The 17,965-nt window shown below is 35.1% G+C and overlaps 1 protein-coding gene across 2 annotated transcripts in view; it reads right to left on the bottom strand.

Annotated features, from left to right (window-relative positions):
- ZFC3H1 (zinc finger C3H1-type containing) overlaps positions 1 to 17,965 on the bottom strand; it is a 47,867-nt gene that overhangs the window by 26,415 nt on the left and 3,487 nt on the right. Inside the window, exons 2-9 of one of the 2 annotated variants that reach the window (XM_007195011.3) lie at positions 16,448 to 16,864; positions 9,641 to 9,705; positions 6,574 to 6,772; positions 6,101 to 6,324; positions 4,572 to 4,695; positions 2,341 to 2,438; positions 504 to 713; positions 133 to 297 (exon numbers count right to left, since the gene is read on the bottom strand). In XM_007195011.3, coding sequence (XP_007195073.2) covers positions 133 to 297; positions 504 to 713; positions 2,341 to 2,438; positions 4,572 to 4,695; positions 6,101 to 6,324; positions 6,574 to 6,772; positions 9,641 to 9,705; positions 16,448 to 16,864 — 1,502 coding nt within the window. The remainder of the gene's footprint in view (positions 1 to 132; positions 298 to 503; positions 714 to 2,340; positions 2,439 to 4,571; positions 4,696 to 6,100; positions 6,325 to 6,573; positions 6,773 to 9,640; positions 9,706 to 16,447; positions 16,865 to 17,965) is intronic. The other variant, XM_007195012.3, reaches the window with a different exon arrangement.

Below are 17,965 nucleotides of genomic sequence, written 5' to 3'. Positions count from 1 at the left end.
TTTCACTATTAATAAACAAAAAATAATACACATGTTTGTATATAATAAACTAGGAGTTAGGGAATAGGACAGCAAAACTGCAGACAAATTTCTCACAAGCTGTTTAAATAAGACTAATTATTTTGTTTTTACCGAGATCACAGTTCGTGGAAGACGAGGTCCTCTGTGAAACTTTGGGTTCTGTATCCTAGGCTGAGATACTGTATTAATACTGACTATCGATAGATTGCTTCTTGGCACAGGCTGTGAACTGTTCAGAACTGGAGGTGAAGGCGGGTCACTATTACTGGATGTTTCCTAAAGAAGAAAGAGACAGATATGAAGCAATTTTAAATGAAAAGAAATTTCTGTCACCTTTAAAGGTCTTGAGCAAAGTAGTATCAGACTTATCCCTACTTTACTGAAAAGCCCAATGAATCCCAAGCCCAAACTAGCAGAGAAAAGTAGGGCTACCTAAAACTAAGCTCAATAGCACCACCTAGAGGTGCAGGTACCTAAATTACCTCTGGCTTGAAAGCTCTTTTATTCGCTAGAGATTTAAGTAGCTCTTCTCGAAGCAGCATTTCTTCCTCTTCTTCCTCATCTGCAAAAGGTGGTTTTGGAGGCTGTTCTGGATCTTCAGGTGGAAGAGGTGGTAAAGGTGGTAGAGGAGGTAGAGGATCAAGAGAAACACACAAGCCTTCCACATAAGGCTGGCTCAAAGGTGGTATTGACTAGTTGTTTTTAAAAAAGAATAAATAATAATTACTATGCAAATTTTACCCATTCCAAGTATTTATCTTTAGAGTAACATTAAATTAGACAAAGGTAAACAGGTTATTACTTTACTGTAAGCATAAGTGAACTAAGAATACTGGAAATCTCAAAACTAACCAAATCCAATATTCAGCCATGAAAAAGTATAATTTTTACAAAAAAATAAAAATCAACAATATTTGAAACATTTAATTTATAAACTTCAAGATAGAGAAATCAAACTTTACAGTGTCTATCTCCCTAGATGACTACCTGAAACAAACAGATAACAAAAAATCAGATACATACGACACTAAAGTAAAAATCAAAACTTAGGAACCAAAGGGATTCTGGGTGGGAGTAGTCTAGAGTATCTCAAGAATTAATTGTAGGGGCTTCCCTGGTGGCGCAGTGGTTAAGAGTCTGCCTGCCAATGCAGGGGACGCGGGTTCGAGCCCTGATCTGGGAAGATCCCACATGCCGCGGAGCAACTAAGCCCGTGAGCCACAACTACTGAGCCTGCGCGTCTGGAGCCTGTGCTCCGCAACGGGAGAGGCCACAATAGTGAGAGAGGCCCGCGCACCGCGATGAAGAGTGGCCCCCGCTCTCCGCAACTGGAGAAAGCCCTCGCACAGAAACGAAGACCCAACACAGCCAAAAATAAATAAATAAATAAATAAATAAATAAATTTACTTTAAAAAAAAAAAAAAGAATTAATTGTAAAGAAGAGTCACCACTACCCTCATAAAATCCTTGTGAAATGGCTTCTTAGAGATTATCTATAAAGAAAATTTTACCCAAATCCCAGAATTTGCACATATTTTTGCTTCAAAGACCTTCCAGTATTTCCCTTGGCATATAAAACAATTCAAGGAAGAAAGAAAAAATGTTTCTCTCTCACTCTCTGCTCTAATATTCCCCTCATCTTCAACTTCCTAGCAGGACACCATATATCTACCTAGGAACTGTGAAATGGCAAGGTCCCCACTAACCTATTAAGAGAGATCCAGTGTGACCTCTAGGTTCTCTCATCTGAAATAACTTCAGAAATTTTACTTTGTGATCCCCCACTTCCTTTTTTTTTTTCTTTGTTTTTTTTAACAGGGGACTGACAGTTCTTTCAAAAGGTAGGGAAAAGAAATTAAGTTGCATAGACAATGCTTTTCTTTTACTGAATTTTCAAATTAAAAGTAACTATTTAATCAAAAGAGGAGAAAGGAAAAAAGTTTCTAGAAGCACCTTAATGCACTTAAATCCCAATTCCCCCTAAAAAAATCCAAAACAATAGATAATTCTTACTCTGCTTTGGAATACATTTTCTGAGGAACAAAGAGAAGAAAGAAGGAAACATACTAAGTACTGAAAGAAAGTCAACATGAGATTAAAAATTAGCTACGAAAAAATCTACCAAATGGATAGCCTGCCAATAACTAATCAACTGTTTATTCCATAGATTTCATAGCTATTAATTCTGATAAGCAATTTTGATTTTATGCTCTCTTCAAACTTAACTATTAATTAATTACATGCTAGCTTTTCAAAACAAATTAGAAAAGACATAAGGCTACAAAATTTTCGTAGAAATCATATCAATTCTCACTTACAGAAACCTGAGGTGGTGGAGGCAAAGAAACAGATGGTGCCGGAGAAAAATACCCCAAGGAACATTCAGAGAGGAATGGTGGTTGCCCTGGTGAAGGAGCTGTAAAAAAATTTACTAGAGTTTAATAACAGATATATTTCGACAGGAATAAATTAAATTTATGATATTTCTGAAGAAATACAATTGCATCTAAGTAGAGTACAAGTGAGATTTTATTAATCTCCAATAAAATATTTAACCTCCATGAGACCACCTCCATCCATTTAAAATTGTCCTTATATCATTACAAAATCAGCCATCCACTTAAGCTGATATTTAGTCCCTCAAAACTCTCTACTTTGTTCTACTTTTCACCTAGTGGTGGTAACAGGGAATAGAGCAGGAAAGGCTAGAAACACTTTTTTTGGGGGGGGGAATAAACATACTTTTCACGAAATAATAAAACAAAAAATTCCCCTGAATCTGCCAAAGTGTCCTAACCAAAGGAAAACAGTGATGTGGTGACTCCATTCCTCCCTTCATGTGGAGAAAAGTGAAGAAATGGACTATTTAAATTGGATAGAAAGCAAACAGGACTAGGAATGGAAAGAATTACCCATTGTATTTAATTATTAAAGTGTACACTTTTTCACATTTTAGTAATTCTGGGGACTTCCCTGGTGGTCAGGCGGCTACGACTCCCAATGCAGGGGGCCCGGGTTTGATCCCTGGTCAGGGAACTAGATCCCACATGCCACAACGAAGAGTTTGCATGCCGCAGCTAGAAGATCCCACATGCCGCAACTAAGACCCGACGCAGCCAAATAAATAAATAAGTAAATATTAATAATTCCGAAATAGTTACTGATGCATCTCAGTTAAATTGTTAGCATTTCTTCCTTGGCAGCAGCTAAAAATATTGATAATTGCACATTTTACTGTCAGTCATTTCTTTAGACTCACTGAAATCTGGCAGATTCAAAGACTACTCTTGCTACTCAATAACCATACAACCTTAGGGAAAACTAACATTTCTTTGTCCCCGTTGTCTCTCAAGTCAATATGGATATTAGCCACATGCCTTATACGGGGCTGACTTGTGGCCCAAATGATGCCATTTGACTATACACTGACCTTTAGAACACTTTACTTCTTAAAAACATAAATATTTGTAATGAATATGGCAAAAAGTTAAAATTTACAAAACTGAGTAGAGTACATTCTCTGTATAATAATTTCTTATAAAATTCTTTTAAGAGGGTAGATCATAAAATTATTTTATAGAAAGAGTAATAATAATATTGTCAATCCTTGGAAACTACAATGAATCATCTCCAAGAACCTGGAAATACGAAAATTAAAGATTGACCAAAGAGAATTAAACTATGAAATCAAAATATAAGATTATTAAATATGAACCAAAACATAGTAACCTGAAAATGAGCACTTTCATTAACATTACCAAATCATACAGATTTTGCCTTCTCTCTAAGCACACTAAAGTAGAATTCTAGTTTAATTTGGTCTCACAATATGACCACTGGAAGAAAAACACTGATCATGTGGCCTTGCAGGTAAGTATTCTAGTTCCTAGAACACCAACTGCATTTGGTTGTCTGCCTCAGTTTTATGTGTGTTAATTAGTAAGAGAACAGGTCTCTCACAGCTGATCACCACTGAATATCAACTAAAGCAAGCCTCTAGCCCGCAAGGATGGTCATACCCTAAAATGTGCAATCTAACTGAGGTACAGCCCTAACGGTTCTAACCAGCTGATCCTAAGACACCACTAGTATAGTATCACTTTCCATCTCCCTATTCCTACAGAGTATCATCAGTGGAAGGAGGAAGGAAGTCTAAAATCAAGAAAGATCCCCCCCCCCTTTTTTTTTAACTAAAGCGAAGAATGCCTTAGATACAAAGATACTTAAGAAAGCAAAGGTTTGTTTGTTTTTTAAACAGTGTTCTCACCTTTCCCACAATCTTCACTTTTTAGATCACATAGTTAACAGTAGAACACTGCCTTCTTATTAAAATGCTATATAGAAAGAAATACTTAGAAATATAGGTTAATATTACACATTAGAGGTTTGCTCTTGAAGTATTTATAACACCAAATAATGTCTATGGTTGTACAACCCACCAGCAAATCTCACTTTCATTACACATTTCTTTCAAGGTTTTGGGTAGCTTTGTGACCATTTTCTACTTAATAATTGTGAATATGCAAATGTTTTAAGGTTTAGCTCATACCTGGAGAATTGGTTTCACTATCTGTATCCATAGCAACTTCTTCATAGTTATCATATTGATAAATGCCTCCTCCACTATCAGTAGGTTGCTTATCTAAGGATCGTCTCAGGTCAGGATCTGAAGACTAATTACACAAGATCTTTTTTTAGTTTCACAACATTTTCTGTCTTAAGCTTTTCTTAGGCTAGAAATTACAAAACAATTAATAGTTCTCTTTTATGTAGAACAGTATCAAAAATCATGATTATCCAGTTAGAACTGCCTATCACATCTGATTGGGGAAATTCAACATACATGACAGGTACACTGTGGTTGACATTTTACAACTGTCAGAAAATGAAACTAGCAAGTACTATATATACAGATGAAATCTCCCAGAGTGAGCTGAGCCACTAAATAATCAGCTATTCCTCTAGAAAATAAGATGACCCCAAGCTCATAAATACTAATGGCCTCTCTCTGTAAGCTAAGAAACAGATAAATGAATTCAAGTTTTATGTAATCAAAACTATATTTAGAATATTGCCCAAATAATCCATTAACATTTTAGTTATGAATAAACTAATGATAACTGAAAACTAAAAACTCTTGGTCATATGCTCGTATGTTTTCTTTTCTTTTCTTTTTTTTTTTTTTTTTACTTCTTACAATGTTCCACTCGGAGACAGTTTATAACAAATTGAAAACTAGCAAAAACTATCCAGATGGATATAAGAGTAACATACAACTATCAATACAATACTTCTCTAAAAAAAGATTCTATCAAAGTGCTTTCTGGAAGTTCAAAGTATGAATACTTATATATTCCTCACTTAAGCAAACCTAACTCTTGACTTCCTACAATTAAAGAGCTCTTATTCTTTAATATCCCTCTATTCTTTAATAATACACTCACGAGTGTATGAGACTACTCATGAGTGTATTATTAAAGCACAGAATTCTGAAATTTGTCACTGCTAATAGCACTAGATCAGTATTAAATCTCCAGTTTACTTCCTAACACTATCCATAAAAGACAATGACTCAGTCATTATCAATGACTTATACATAATAAAGGCTCACAAATGCTTGATAACTAAAGTCACATGCACTAACGCCATTACTATATGATGATTTAACTTTCTTTAAAATAGTCCATATCAATTAATCATGACACATTTCTAATTCTACATTACTAAAAAATGGAAAACTAATAGGGAACAATCATTTTAAGAATAAGTCCTCACTACAACTCAGTAATGTTACTTTCTTCTAAACAGAAAATGACAAAAAAAGTCAAAAGGAAGCTTTTCTAACCATAATATTATATTAGTCTTTCATTTCTTCTATTTCTAATATCTATAACTATAAAAACGACTCATTCTCAATTATAACCTACCTTCCCTTCTTCCCAAGAGTTATTTATATAATGAGCTCTATCAAACAAAAGGACTTAATACTTTTTCTTAGTTGACTGAATTTATGAAATAAGACTATAAGGACAGTTAAATTTGAGTAATATTTTGATTTTGTATTTTTGAACTCCTTACTTTACTCCTTGATCTCCTCTTTCCACCAACCAATTTCATGAATCGATTGTATTGCTCTTCCTGATTTGAGAGATCGCGAATTTTTCTGATTTCTTCTTCTCTTTTCCTTCTCTCTTCTTCTTCAGCTTGTTTCCGTTGATCCTCTTCTTTCTGTCTTTCCTGTTCTTTTTGTTGTTGTAGTTTCTTCCATGCCTTTGTTTGCTGCTTCCTCAATGCCTGTTTAGCTTTAAATAAAAAATACAGAAACATCAGTATCTATTAGAGTTAGAATTTTCTAGAAGATACAAGAAAATAAGAGCTTTAACAATTTTTTTTCATTATTAAGTCATATATACAGCTGCTCCTCTAAGTTCATTTATATAGGATTATCCTTTAGTCAGGATATAATTCTCGGCTCAAAACTTTCTGAATTAAAATCTAAAAACCATACTGATATAGGAAATCAATTAAAAGAATTTAACAGAAATGATCACCTGTAGTGCTAACTTTTTTGGCCGAATGTGTTTTTGTACTGGTTTTAACTTTTTGCTGTACAGTTTTCATCTTAGTCAGCTTTTCTTTGCTTTCTTTCATCACCTGCTGTTCTTTTTGTTGCCATTTTTTACTGGCTGACTGAAGAGCCAAAAGACGAAGCTGCAATTCAGATAGCTCCTCTTCATCTTCACCAAGCTTCTTTAAAAAAGAAACAGTTGCCATTTAAAAATTCCATTATTTGACTTTAAACATATTACCAAGTCAAATCTTTTATAAGATCAGTTAGTTAGTTTTAAGGCAAATACTTAAACGGTAAATATTAATACAAATAAAATAAGGAAACTGAATAACTTACCATAGCCCTATACTCTAATTCAGTCCCTGTAATACAAACAGAAGATCAATCTGTAGAGGGTGTATGTGTATATGTACGTGTGAAGGGTTAGAAGGGGAGGGTACAACTGATGATGAAAAAAAAAAGTTAAGGGTTAGAGATGGCATTTAACTGCCTCCCAAACAGGAGCAGCAATCTCACGGCAGTGAACGCAAGAAGAAATCCACCCAGGGGAGGTAAGGAATGAAGAAGGAAGTGGTTCCACGATCACGTGCGGTTACTAGCCTTACAAGCACTACACGGGACAGGCACAGTGAATGTCAAGATTCAAATTTGCAAACTTTTAAAAATATATATTTTATAAATCTTTAAATCAGTTTTAAAGGAAGAAATATGTAAAGATTTGCTTATATTTGAGCATTCCATGTTCTAAAGCTACAGATATTTATCTGAATATTGAAAATATTTTGAACACCCAAGACTTCTTCAGGGAAGCTAAAACAGGAAAACAGGTTAGGAACAAATGTTTGAGAACTTTTTTCCAATTGAAGTAACTTCTTAATTTTTTCACTCTACTTTTTTTGAGTTAATTTTTAAAATTATTCTATTCTGTACATTTTAGCTAAAATATAACTGAAAATGTCAGGCAACCTAAGCAGAGGTTCTAAATTGGAGTCCATGAGACTTTAGTGGGAGGGAAATAAGGGGTCCTTTGGCATCCCCACTCCTTGAAGTTAAACACAAAGCTGTATATGTTTTTCCTTTATGTGTGTATATGGAAAAGGAGGGGCGACTCTAAAGATGCTAAGACTCAAAAAGGTTAGGGCTCGCTTATCCAGTAACTTTCCCTTATCGGTGAATTGTAATTACATTTTTTAAATCCAATAAATTATTTAATTCTCAAACATAAAAAAAAAAAAAAACCAGTGGATCCTACCTAGTAGTTTAACCTTATATAGACTATTATAAATCTCTAATTAAACTACCAACACATATTTCAGTACTTCAGTTTACCCAAGTCAGGATATAGTTTAGTTACCCTTTCCTTTTTTTGGGAAATATATGTAACAAATGAGCTTAAAAATTATCATGAGTCTTTTTTACTCTAAGTCACTTAAACATATCAAATTCTACTGCTTGGTACTGAAGACCTACAGCCATGCTATCCAAAAATGGGACCAACAAGCCATGTATGGCTATTTAAATTTAACTAAAATTGAATAACGACTTTATTTCCTCAGCCACACTAGTCACATTCCAAGTGCTTAATAGCCACATGTGGCTAATAGCTACCATATTGGAGAGTGCAGGTATAGAACATTTCCATTACTGTAGAAAATTCTATTGGACAGTGCTGATCCAGAGCTTAAGTAAAATAAAGCTATCATTACTGTTCCACTGTGACTTAAAAGTCTTTGATTATCTTTTGCTACTAACCCTTTTGGAATGAAAGAGACCACTGATTCTGTCATTCAACTATATACTACTTAAAGCAGCTACTTGATCAGCAAGAGCACTGAGCCTCATTCAAACTCCTTGTTCTGATGCCTAAGTCCTATGTAACTTTAGGCAAATCACTTAATCTATGCACATGAATCTTAGTTCATCTGTAAGAGAGATGTCAACCTACCTACGGAGTTATGGTTATGATATTCAAAACCATACACATATAAACGCACGCACGTGTGTGTGCACATGCGTGTGTATCTATTATATTATCATCCTTAAATTCAGGACCCTCTCTTTCCTAAAGCTTCTAGGCTCTTTGCATCATTTCAGTTTACCCATAAAAAGCAACTGAAATCTTAACAGAAGAAACTGCAGATATTTCAGATCTCTAATTCAACAAACAAAAGGCTTGGGCCAGTGAGTACCTATTACACGTCGAACACAGTGCTTGATGCTCTTGTACTTTATCCTGCTGAACCTCACAACAACCCAGAGAACAGATGACATTAAACTCATTTTGTAGAAAAGAAAACAGAGGCAAGCAAAGGCTAAACAGCTTACACAAGGATCACTAAGCTAATAAGAGGAGCTAGAATTGGATACCACGTCAAGGTTTGTCTAACTCCAAAGCTTTCTCACACAGCATAATCCCCCAAAATTAGGAAAAGAAAATCTGTGGAGGAAAACTAGAAGTTTCAAGAACCAAAAAAGCAAAAACATTATCTATAGATACATACAACATTTCAATTAAATGTAATCTAATTGAACCCAGTGGAGATACTCCAAGATGTCTCTCCAGATTTTCTTATCTTTAAGGCTTATATCCAAATGAAGGTATAGCAATGATGAAAAAAAAAAAATGAGTGAAAAACAAGACAGAATTTCCCTTTCAAAAGAACAGAGTAGGGAGCTTCCCTGGTGGCGCAGTGGTTGAGAGTCTGCCTGCCAATGCAGGGGACACGGGTTCGAGCCCTGGTCTGGGAGGATCCCACATGCCGCGGAGCAACTGGGCCCGTGAGCCACAATTACTGAGCCTGTGCGTCTGGAGCCTGTGCTCCCAACAAGAGAGGCCGCGATAGTGAGAGGCCGGCGCACCATGATGAAGAGTGGCCCCCACTTGCCGCAACTAGAGAAAGCCCTCGCACAGAAACGAAGACCCAACACAGCCATAAATAAATAAACAAATAAAAATAAATTAAAAAAAAAAAAAAAAAAAGAACAGAGTAAAGCAGTGCAAGAATCAGTCTTACAGAGATATCCAATCTCACAAAGCAATATCTTACCTTTTCAGATAGAATATCTGAGGCACTAATTCTTCTCGTTAAATTTTGTTCCTTATCTTCTAATCCTTTAAAATAAAACAGCATACTTTGAATGCTTTAAAAGATGGCCACAATCAATTTAAAATAAAATGCTACATGATATTTACTAGTATTTATTTTAAACGGTCTCATTAAAGGGTCTCATTTTCTCAATCTCTCAACCAAAAGGAAAGAATGTTGTTAGAGAGAATGAAAATCTGAACAAACTTTCCACATCAGCCTCATTTCTGAAAGTTACAATGCAAAAACAATTCAAAATATTAAATTATAAATTAAAACTGCACTATGGTAAGAATGACTTCTGAACTAAAAATAATTATTTCAAATAAGAACAGAATTTATAGAGTAGATAGACAAGAAACAAAGCTTCATTACTGAATAGATAATACACAGAAAAGAATATGTGATGATTAATTCAGACCTCAATAAATGAATTCAACATTTAGAGATTGTATTGGATTTATTCATTAAAGAAATGTCTTCGGGACTTGGCCAAAAAGTAGAAAAAAGAAAAAAAAAAGAAATGTCCTCCATTTATTCAGAAAAGCATCAGCAGAAGTAGGTTAAGTATCAACCAAATTAAGTCCTTCCACACATTTTCCAGAATTCTAGCCTTGGGCCCAGATTTCTAATTAAGCTATTACAAAATCTTATTTATATATTATCTAATCTATGACAGCTCTACAAATTACACAATAAACTTACAGTACATATATAAGAGTACTGAGAGAGGCACTTTCATAGCTAAAACAGATTAAGTTAAAAACTAAGAAAATCTTTCCTCAAGATGACACAAGTGAATTTGCAAAGCTAGGATTCAAACTAAGTCTAAACTCCAAGCCTAGTTTTTTTTTTCCATAATACCACTGCCAGTATTCCAAATATCTTAATTTGATTGCTCAAGAAGACCTACTGGTAAAAGAATAGCCAACTTATTCAATACATAGAAAAATTATTATATCAAGTACCCTAGAAAAAGTAAATGGAAGGCAATCACCAAACTTTGAGTTAGGTCAGTTCTGCCATAAGGCTTGTTTTGGAAATATGAATTTGTTGCGACATGATTGATATATTAGAAAATAATCTGAGGACAACACAAACTTCACATTTGCTTACGTACAATTTGCGTCCAAGAAACACTAAAAGAATGCAGAAAGCTGCACCCAGGTGATCCATGTAGGAATATACAAATCCCACACATGGTGATCAATTTACCAGCTACTTCAGTTCACTGTGTAAGCACACCCATCCCCATCTGGTGTTGCAACTTACTGTTCAATTTCAAATAACCTTCCTTGCTCTACTTCACAGTAACTCATAAGCTGCAGATCTACTTCCATAAGCACGTTTTAGGTCTTTTCCAAGGTAAAGTGACATATTTATTGTAGTATTTCAAGCATTTTTACCCATTTAATGTGTAAACCTGCATTACCGTTTTTATTAGATTCCAATCTTTTTTCATGTGCCACTGACAAGATTTTTGAGTGTTGTTTTCCCTAACACCATTTGCCCCTAAGCCCTGTGCTTTTTATTGTGCAGTTCTGCAGTGTAGTGATTTCCAGGAATGCATATGTCACCTTATAACAAAACTGACCATACTTCAAAGAATAAGAGAATAGTAATAACTATTAGACAAAAATGAACAAGGAAAAAAAACAAAGACTTTCCACAATAAATGTAGAAAGAACTTTTCTCCTATACTATGAGTCATTATTCATGAGAGATTATTAGTTAATGAGGCTCTCTTTTGTCTATAAAAGGTGGCAGCACCTCCCTTTAAGGGAGCATAGAGGCAACTATCCACTAAGCTGGCAGATACCTAATGAGCACAATGTAACCTGAAAAACAAGCACAAACCGTAAATTTCAGACCATAAATCTAACTTTACACAAAGATTAATAAAAGCAGGTTATGATTTAATTGACCAAACATGTAGTTTGGTCCTTCTGTCCTACCACTGTCATGGATCTCTATAAAAATATTTCTATTTCAATTCTTACTCAATACTTCCAAAATGAAAATTGGTCTTGTGCAGTCATGCAGTATTTTTAAAATTATTACCTGAAATTCTAAACTGAGCTAGAGACAGGATATAAGTGGTAGCTAAAACCATAATAACTGAGAACACCCAAGGAGAAGAGAACAGTGAGGACATCAACAGTTAAGAAGTTACAAAGGAAAAGTATTTTTTTTTTAAAAAAAAGGAAAATCAGAAAATTGTAAGAAACTACTGATGTGTACAGTAGCACAGAAATCCCAAAATTTCAGGATTAGTAAGAAAAACATCACTGAATATAACAGATATGTCTACTCCCTACAGGATACTCTCAACAAAGCAGCAGTGATCCTTTGAGAATTTAAAACGAATTATGCCAATCCTTTGCTCAAAACCCTGCAACAGCTCCTATTTCACTCAGAATAAAAACCATCTTACAAAATACTACATGATCTGTCCCAACCCGTTATCTCTGACCTCTTCTCTCCCACTACTCATTCCCCATCACTCTCTCTTCTTTAGTGGCACTGGTTTCCCTGTTATTCCACAAATATGCCAGTACCCTTCTGCCTAAGGGCCATTACTCTAGTTCAGTGATTCTCAAACTTCATCAGGTATCAGAATCAACAAGAGGGCTTCTTAAATACAGATTGCTGGGCCCCATTTCCAGAGTTTCCAATTTAGTAGATCTGGGGTAGGGCCTAAGAATTTGCATTTCTATCAAGTTCCCAGGTAAAGAAGGTCCAAGGACCACAGTCAGAAAATCAATGCTCCAGCTATTTATTCTCTTTGCCTAGAAACCTCTTTCCCCCATTTGGCTATTCCCCCACCATCTTCAAAGCCTTTGTTTAAATCTCACCTTCAAATCCAGGCCTCTCCTGATCACCCATTAATACTGCAGCCTGTACCCACTATCTCCATCCTAACTTACTTACTGCTATGCTTTTTCTCTCTCTACAACTGTTATTTACTCATATTTACTGTCTCCTCTTCTTAAAATGCAAGCCCATGAAGGCATAAATGACTGTCTATTTTCCACTGATGTACTTCCAAGAGGCTGGAATAAAGTGCTCAACTAAATTTTGAATAAATGGAAGAATGAAATAAAAAATGAATGAAAATGAAAAATGAATTTTACAATTAGGTCAAAGTAACCGTGCCATGAGTAGTTTCAGTATTCTGGTAGGGTCAGAAAAGCAAACTACATTGAGTTAAGAAGGAACGAGAGGTGAAGTGAAAGGAGTCAGCGTAGATTAGCCTTTCCGGAAGTCTGGTTGAAAAGACAGAAGTTGGGCTTCCCTGGTGGCACAGTGGTTAAGAATCCACCTGCCAATGCAGGGGACACGGGTTCAATCCCTGGTCTGGGAAGATCCCACATGCCGCAGAGCAACTAAGCCGGTGCACCACAACTACTGAGCCTGCGTTCTAGAGCCCACAAGCCACAACTACTGGGCCCACGTGCTGCAACTACTGAAGCCTGCGCGCCTAGAACCCATGTTCTGCAACAAGAGAAGCCACCGCAAGGAGAAGCCCGCGCACTGCAACGAAGAGTAGCCCCCACTCGCCAACTAGAGAAAGCCTGCGCGCAGCAACGAAGACCCAACGCAGCCAAAAATAAATAAATACTTTTATTTTTAAAAAAATGTTTTATTAAAAAAAAAAGACTGATAGCTGACTTTTCAAAATCAACAATGGAAGCCAGGAAATATCTTCAATATACTGAGAATATAATTAACTAATCTAGAATTCTAAACCTAGGAAAATTGTCTTTAAAATAGGGTAAACAGAAATGTTTTTCATATAGCAGACACAAACTAAAGGAAATTCTTAAAAATGTATTTTAAGCATAAGTGATTCTAGACATAGAAGGAAGAGTGAGCCAAGAAAGTGTTAAATACATGGGCAAAGGTAGGCAAATACTGGTCCTTGTATATCGGGGAGAGGGTAAATAACTTGATTAACTTTAAACATTGATAAGAATTCATGTTACAATTCCTAAAGGAATCAATGAGACCAAAAACTTTGTATCTAACTTCCAAATGAGTAAAAGAAAAAAAAAAAAAAGGTGTATTTAAAAAAAAAAGTCAAAAGAGGCAAGACAGAAAAAAAAGAACAAAAGGAAATAAATACAAATATCAGTAATCATGAAAAAATGTGAACAAACTATATGTTCTTGTTAAAAGACAAAGATTGTCAGGTTAAAGTACAAATGAAATCCAGCTCCATACAATGTAAAAGTAACATTAGGGACATGAAGATACAGAAAGACTGAAAGGATGGAAAGTGGTATACAAAGCATATATACTTATCAAGAGAAAGATGGTGTGGCTATTAACATGAGACAAAATAGTCTTTTAGGCAAAAACATTACTAGAGATAGAGATCACTACATAATAATGAGAATAATAAGTCAATTCCCCAGCCTCAAAGTATTTAAAGCAAAAACTGAAAACTAGAAATCCACTACCATACTGGCAGATTTTAGCAAGCCTCTCAGCAATTGACAGATCAAGCAGATCAAAAAATGTTCATATCTTAGAAGGAAGATATGAACATAAAAGCTTGATCTAACAATCCAAACATTCCTTTCAAACACACAAAGAACAGTTACAAAAATCAATCACATACTAGACAATAAAGCAAGTCTCTACAAATATTTCAAAAGATTGCTACCATATAGATCTCATTCTCTGACAATGTGATTGACTTAGAATTCAATGACAAAAAACACACCTAAAAAACCTACGTGTTGGGCTTCCCTGGTGGCGCAGTGGTTGAGAATCTGCCTGCTAATGCAGGAGACACGGGTTCGAGCCCTGGTCTGGGAAGATCCCACATGCCGCGGAGCAGCTGGGCCCGTGAGCCACAGCTGCTGAGCCTGCGCGTCTGGAGCCTGTGCCCCGCAACGGGAGGGGCCGCGATGGTGAGAGGCCCGCGCACCGCGATGAAGAGCGGTCCCCGCACCGCGATGAAGAGTGGCCCCCACTTGCCGCAACTAGAGAAAGCCCTCGCACGAACCGAAGACCCAGCACAACCAAAAATAAATAAATAAATAAATAAATAAATAAATAAAAATTAAAAAAAAAAAAACCTACGTGTTTTGGAAGTTAAGAAACACACTTCTAAACAGCCTACAGGCCAAAGAATAACAAAAATTAGAAAATACTTAGAACTGAATGAAAAAAATTTACAAATGACAAACTGAGATGCAGCTTAAGTAGAAGTTTCATAGCCCCAAATGATGTTAATAGTAGAGAGGCTAAAAATTAATGAGTTTTAAAAGCTGTGGACTTATTTCTGGGGAAATTTTTAAAAGATGATGGGAGACACAATTAATAACTGCTGCGGATAATAAAAAGGTAAGATTCTTCAGAATAACTTAGTATAAACTGTACAACTTAACAGGAAACGAGCACATTACAAGAAAAATTGTTTACCTAAACTGCCTTAACCAGAAATAGAAAACATAAACAGTCAGTAGTTTAAAACCTTCCCAGAAAAAAAGCCATGCTGGCTGGCCCAGATAATTTTACCAGCAAGATCTAACAAATATCCCAGGAATGATTCCAACCTTAAAACTATCCTAGAGAACAAAGAGGAAACCACTCCCCAACTCATTCTGAGCATCATAACCTTATACTAAAACTTGTAAGGAAAAAGAAGGAACAAAACTACAGACTATGAACCTATGTGAAAAATCCTAAACAAAACATTAGCAAACCTTTATCTATGAAGGTTTTGTAACTGCCCCAAACTGGAAGAACCAAATGTCCCTGAAATGGGAAATGGATAAACAAACTGTAGCATAGTCATACAATGGGACATTCAACAATAAAACAGAATGAACTACTGACATATGCAACCACATGGATCAATCTCAAATACACTATGCTAAGGGAAAGAAGCTAGGGTTAAAAGGCAATGTTCTACAAGACTCCATTTATATGACATTCTGGAAAAGGCAAAAGTATAGGGTCAGAAAACAGACCAGTGGTTACCAAGTAGGGTTGGTGGCATGAGGAAATCGGTGGGAGTTAATGAAACTGTTCTATAATAGTGATGGCTGGCAATGGTTACCCAACTGCTTGCATATGTCAAAACTCAAAGAACTATACAGTTAAATGGGTAAATTTTTACTGTATATAAATCATACGTTCATAAAAAAGAGGAAAAGAAAAAATTAACAAACCAAATCCATGATGTATAAAAATGATATATTATGAACTAACTGGATTTATCCCAATCATACAAGGGTGGTTTAACACTACAAAAATCAATTAATATAATCCATTACACTAATAAATTAAAGGAGAAAAATTAGATGCTCTTCTCCATAAATGAAGAAAAAAGATTTGACAAACTTCAACATCCATTCATGCTGAAAATTTCAAACAAGGAACGGGGGTTGGGGTGGGGGTGAACACTTCCTTTACCCAATTAAGGACTCTTACAAAAAACTTAGCCAACATCATATCTAAAAGTAAATGGCAAAAGTATCCCCCGTAAGTTAGGGAACAAAGGTGCCCACTACCACTTATGTTAAAAACTGTATTATTAGTCCTGACCAGCACTTAAGGCCAAAAGTGGTGAAAGATCAGAATGAAACAAAACTTGTCATCACCCAACAATACGACTATCTACGTAGAAAGTGCAAAAAGAATTCACAGATAAAACACCAGAATCATTTCAATGAAGTACACTACCAAAATAACTAGTTACCCCTTTAGAGGAAAAAGAATATCATCACTAATTGAAATTTTAAATTCCATTACCTTGACTAGATTCAGTAGTGTCAGATTTCAGGGAAAGCTGTTTTGTTCCATCTTTAACTTTTTTCAACCGGTTCTTATCTCCTGGTAAAGTCAATTTTTGCCTGAGTGGTTTTAATTCAAATGCCTGAAAAGTTTTGACCTGTGTTTTCTCCTCAGGAGCTATTTCTTTACTTGAGTCCTTTATAATACTGACATTATCAGTGCTTGTTTGGTCCTCAAAGTTCAGTGTTTTAGGATCTTCTTGCACATTCTCCTCTTTGCTACTCAAAGCTAGTTTTTCATCTTTATTGATGCACTCTAGTTCCAACTGTATTTGCTTATACTTCAAAAGTAAATCTTCAAAAGTTTCTTCCCCACAGTTTTCACTTTTTGATGAATAATTCTGTTTTCTTGATGGAGATCTTCCAAAACTTTTAGCTGAACAGCATATTAAGGAAACCAGTTTCCAAAAATTTTCCAGTTAATTTAACAAAAACACATTAGGCTATAGATGAATTGTCTCCCTTTTTCATGTTTTTCAAGGAAGATGAATTGATATTTTAAAATTACTAAATGCCATTTAACATATGTGCTGCTAATGCCCACTTTCATTATGTGCCCATACTTCAAAATTAACAAGTATGCATATAAATAGTCCACTTACAAAATCACTAGTGTCACTTATTACCTGTTGTATCCACAGGTATTACACCTAGTTAGGTTATAGCATCCTTCCTTCTGCAGGTTATCAGGAAAGCCCATAATGAGCTGGATGTTAGAGAGTCCTTTCTGAAGGAAGAGGGGAGAAACTGAAAGGTTTGTCATAGATGTGGATAATTTACACTTCAGATAATCAGAAGAAAATGTTTCTTCTTTTTAATTAGTTTCTTGTCATGTCTCAAATTTTTAAAAAGAGATAAAAAATGAACACTGACAATTAATAGTTAAGACTAAGTTATGAATAAGAAACACTGTATTAAAAACCTAACAGATAACAATTGTAGAGCTCATCAAGTATACTAACATCCAACATATATACAACTAAGACAATGAAGGCAGTTAAATAATAAAAAAAAACTTAAGTTGTATTCAAAATGTATCTTCTAAACTAATTTTCCCCTGAAGAAAAGGATATCTAAAACCAATTACTTTTGTTTTTTTTTCTTCTCTAACATAGTAATACATAAAACTTAACTTCTTGGTTGGAAATGGCTACAAAGTTCCAAACTACAATTTTTATTCAAATTAATTCATACATATGAGAACTGTTCCACCTCACTTCTCCAGCCTAGAAATTAACAAAAGACAAGTACTTTACCCTGGTTTTAATACAATATGTCATTTATAGATCATTAAATTGGCTACGATATAACATTACAGTTTCCTAAATAGTTTCTTCTCTGTGTAACAACTTACGGGACAAGCAATCTAGAAAGATTTTTAAACTTCCCTAATGACCAATTTAAGAATGGGAATTACCACCAAATATTTTAGAAACTAAATGAGCACTACAATTGAAAATCTTTAACAGTTCTGCAG

This window comes from Balaenoptera acutorostrata, chromosome 11, assembly GCF_949987535.1.
Source record: "Balaenoptera acutorostrata chromosome 11, mBalAcu1.1, whole genome shotgun sequence".
NCBI classification, from domain to species: Eukaryota; Metazoa; Chordata; class Mammalia; order Artiodactyla; family Balaenopteridae; genus Balaenoptera; species Balaenoptera acutorostrata.
This window is presented reverse-complemented; position numbering and strand designations above follow the sequence as displayed.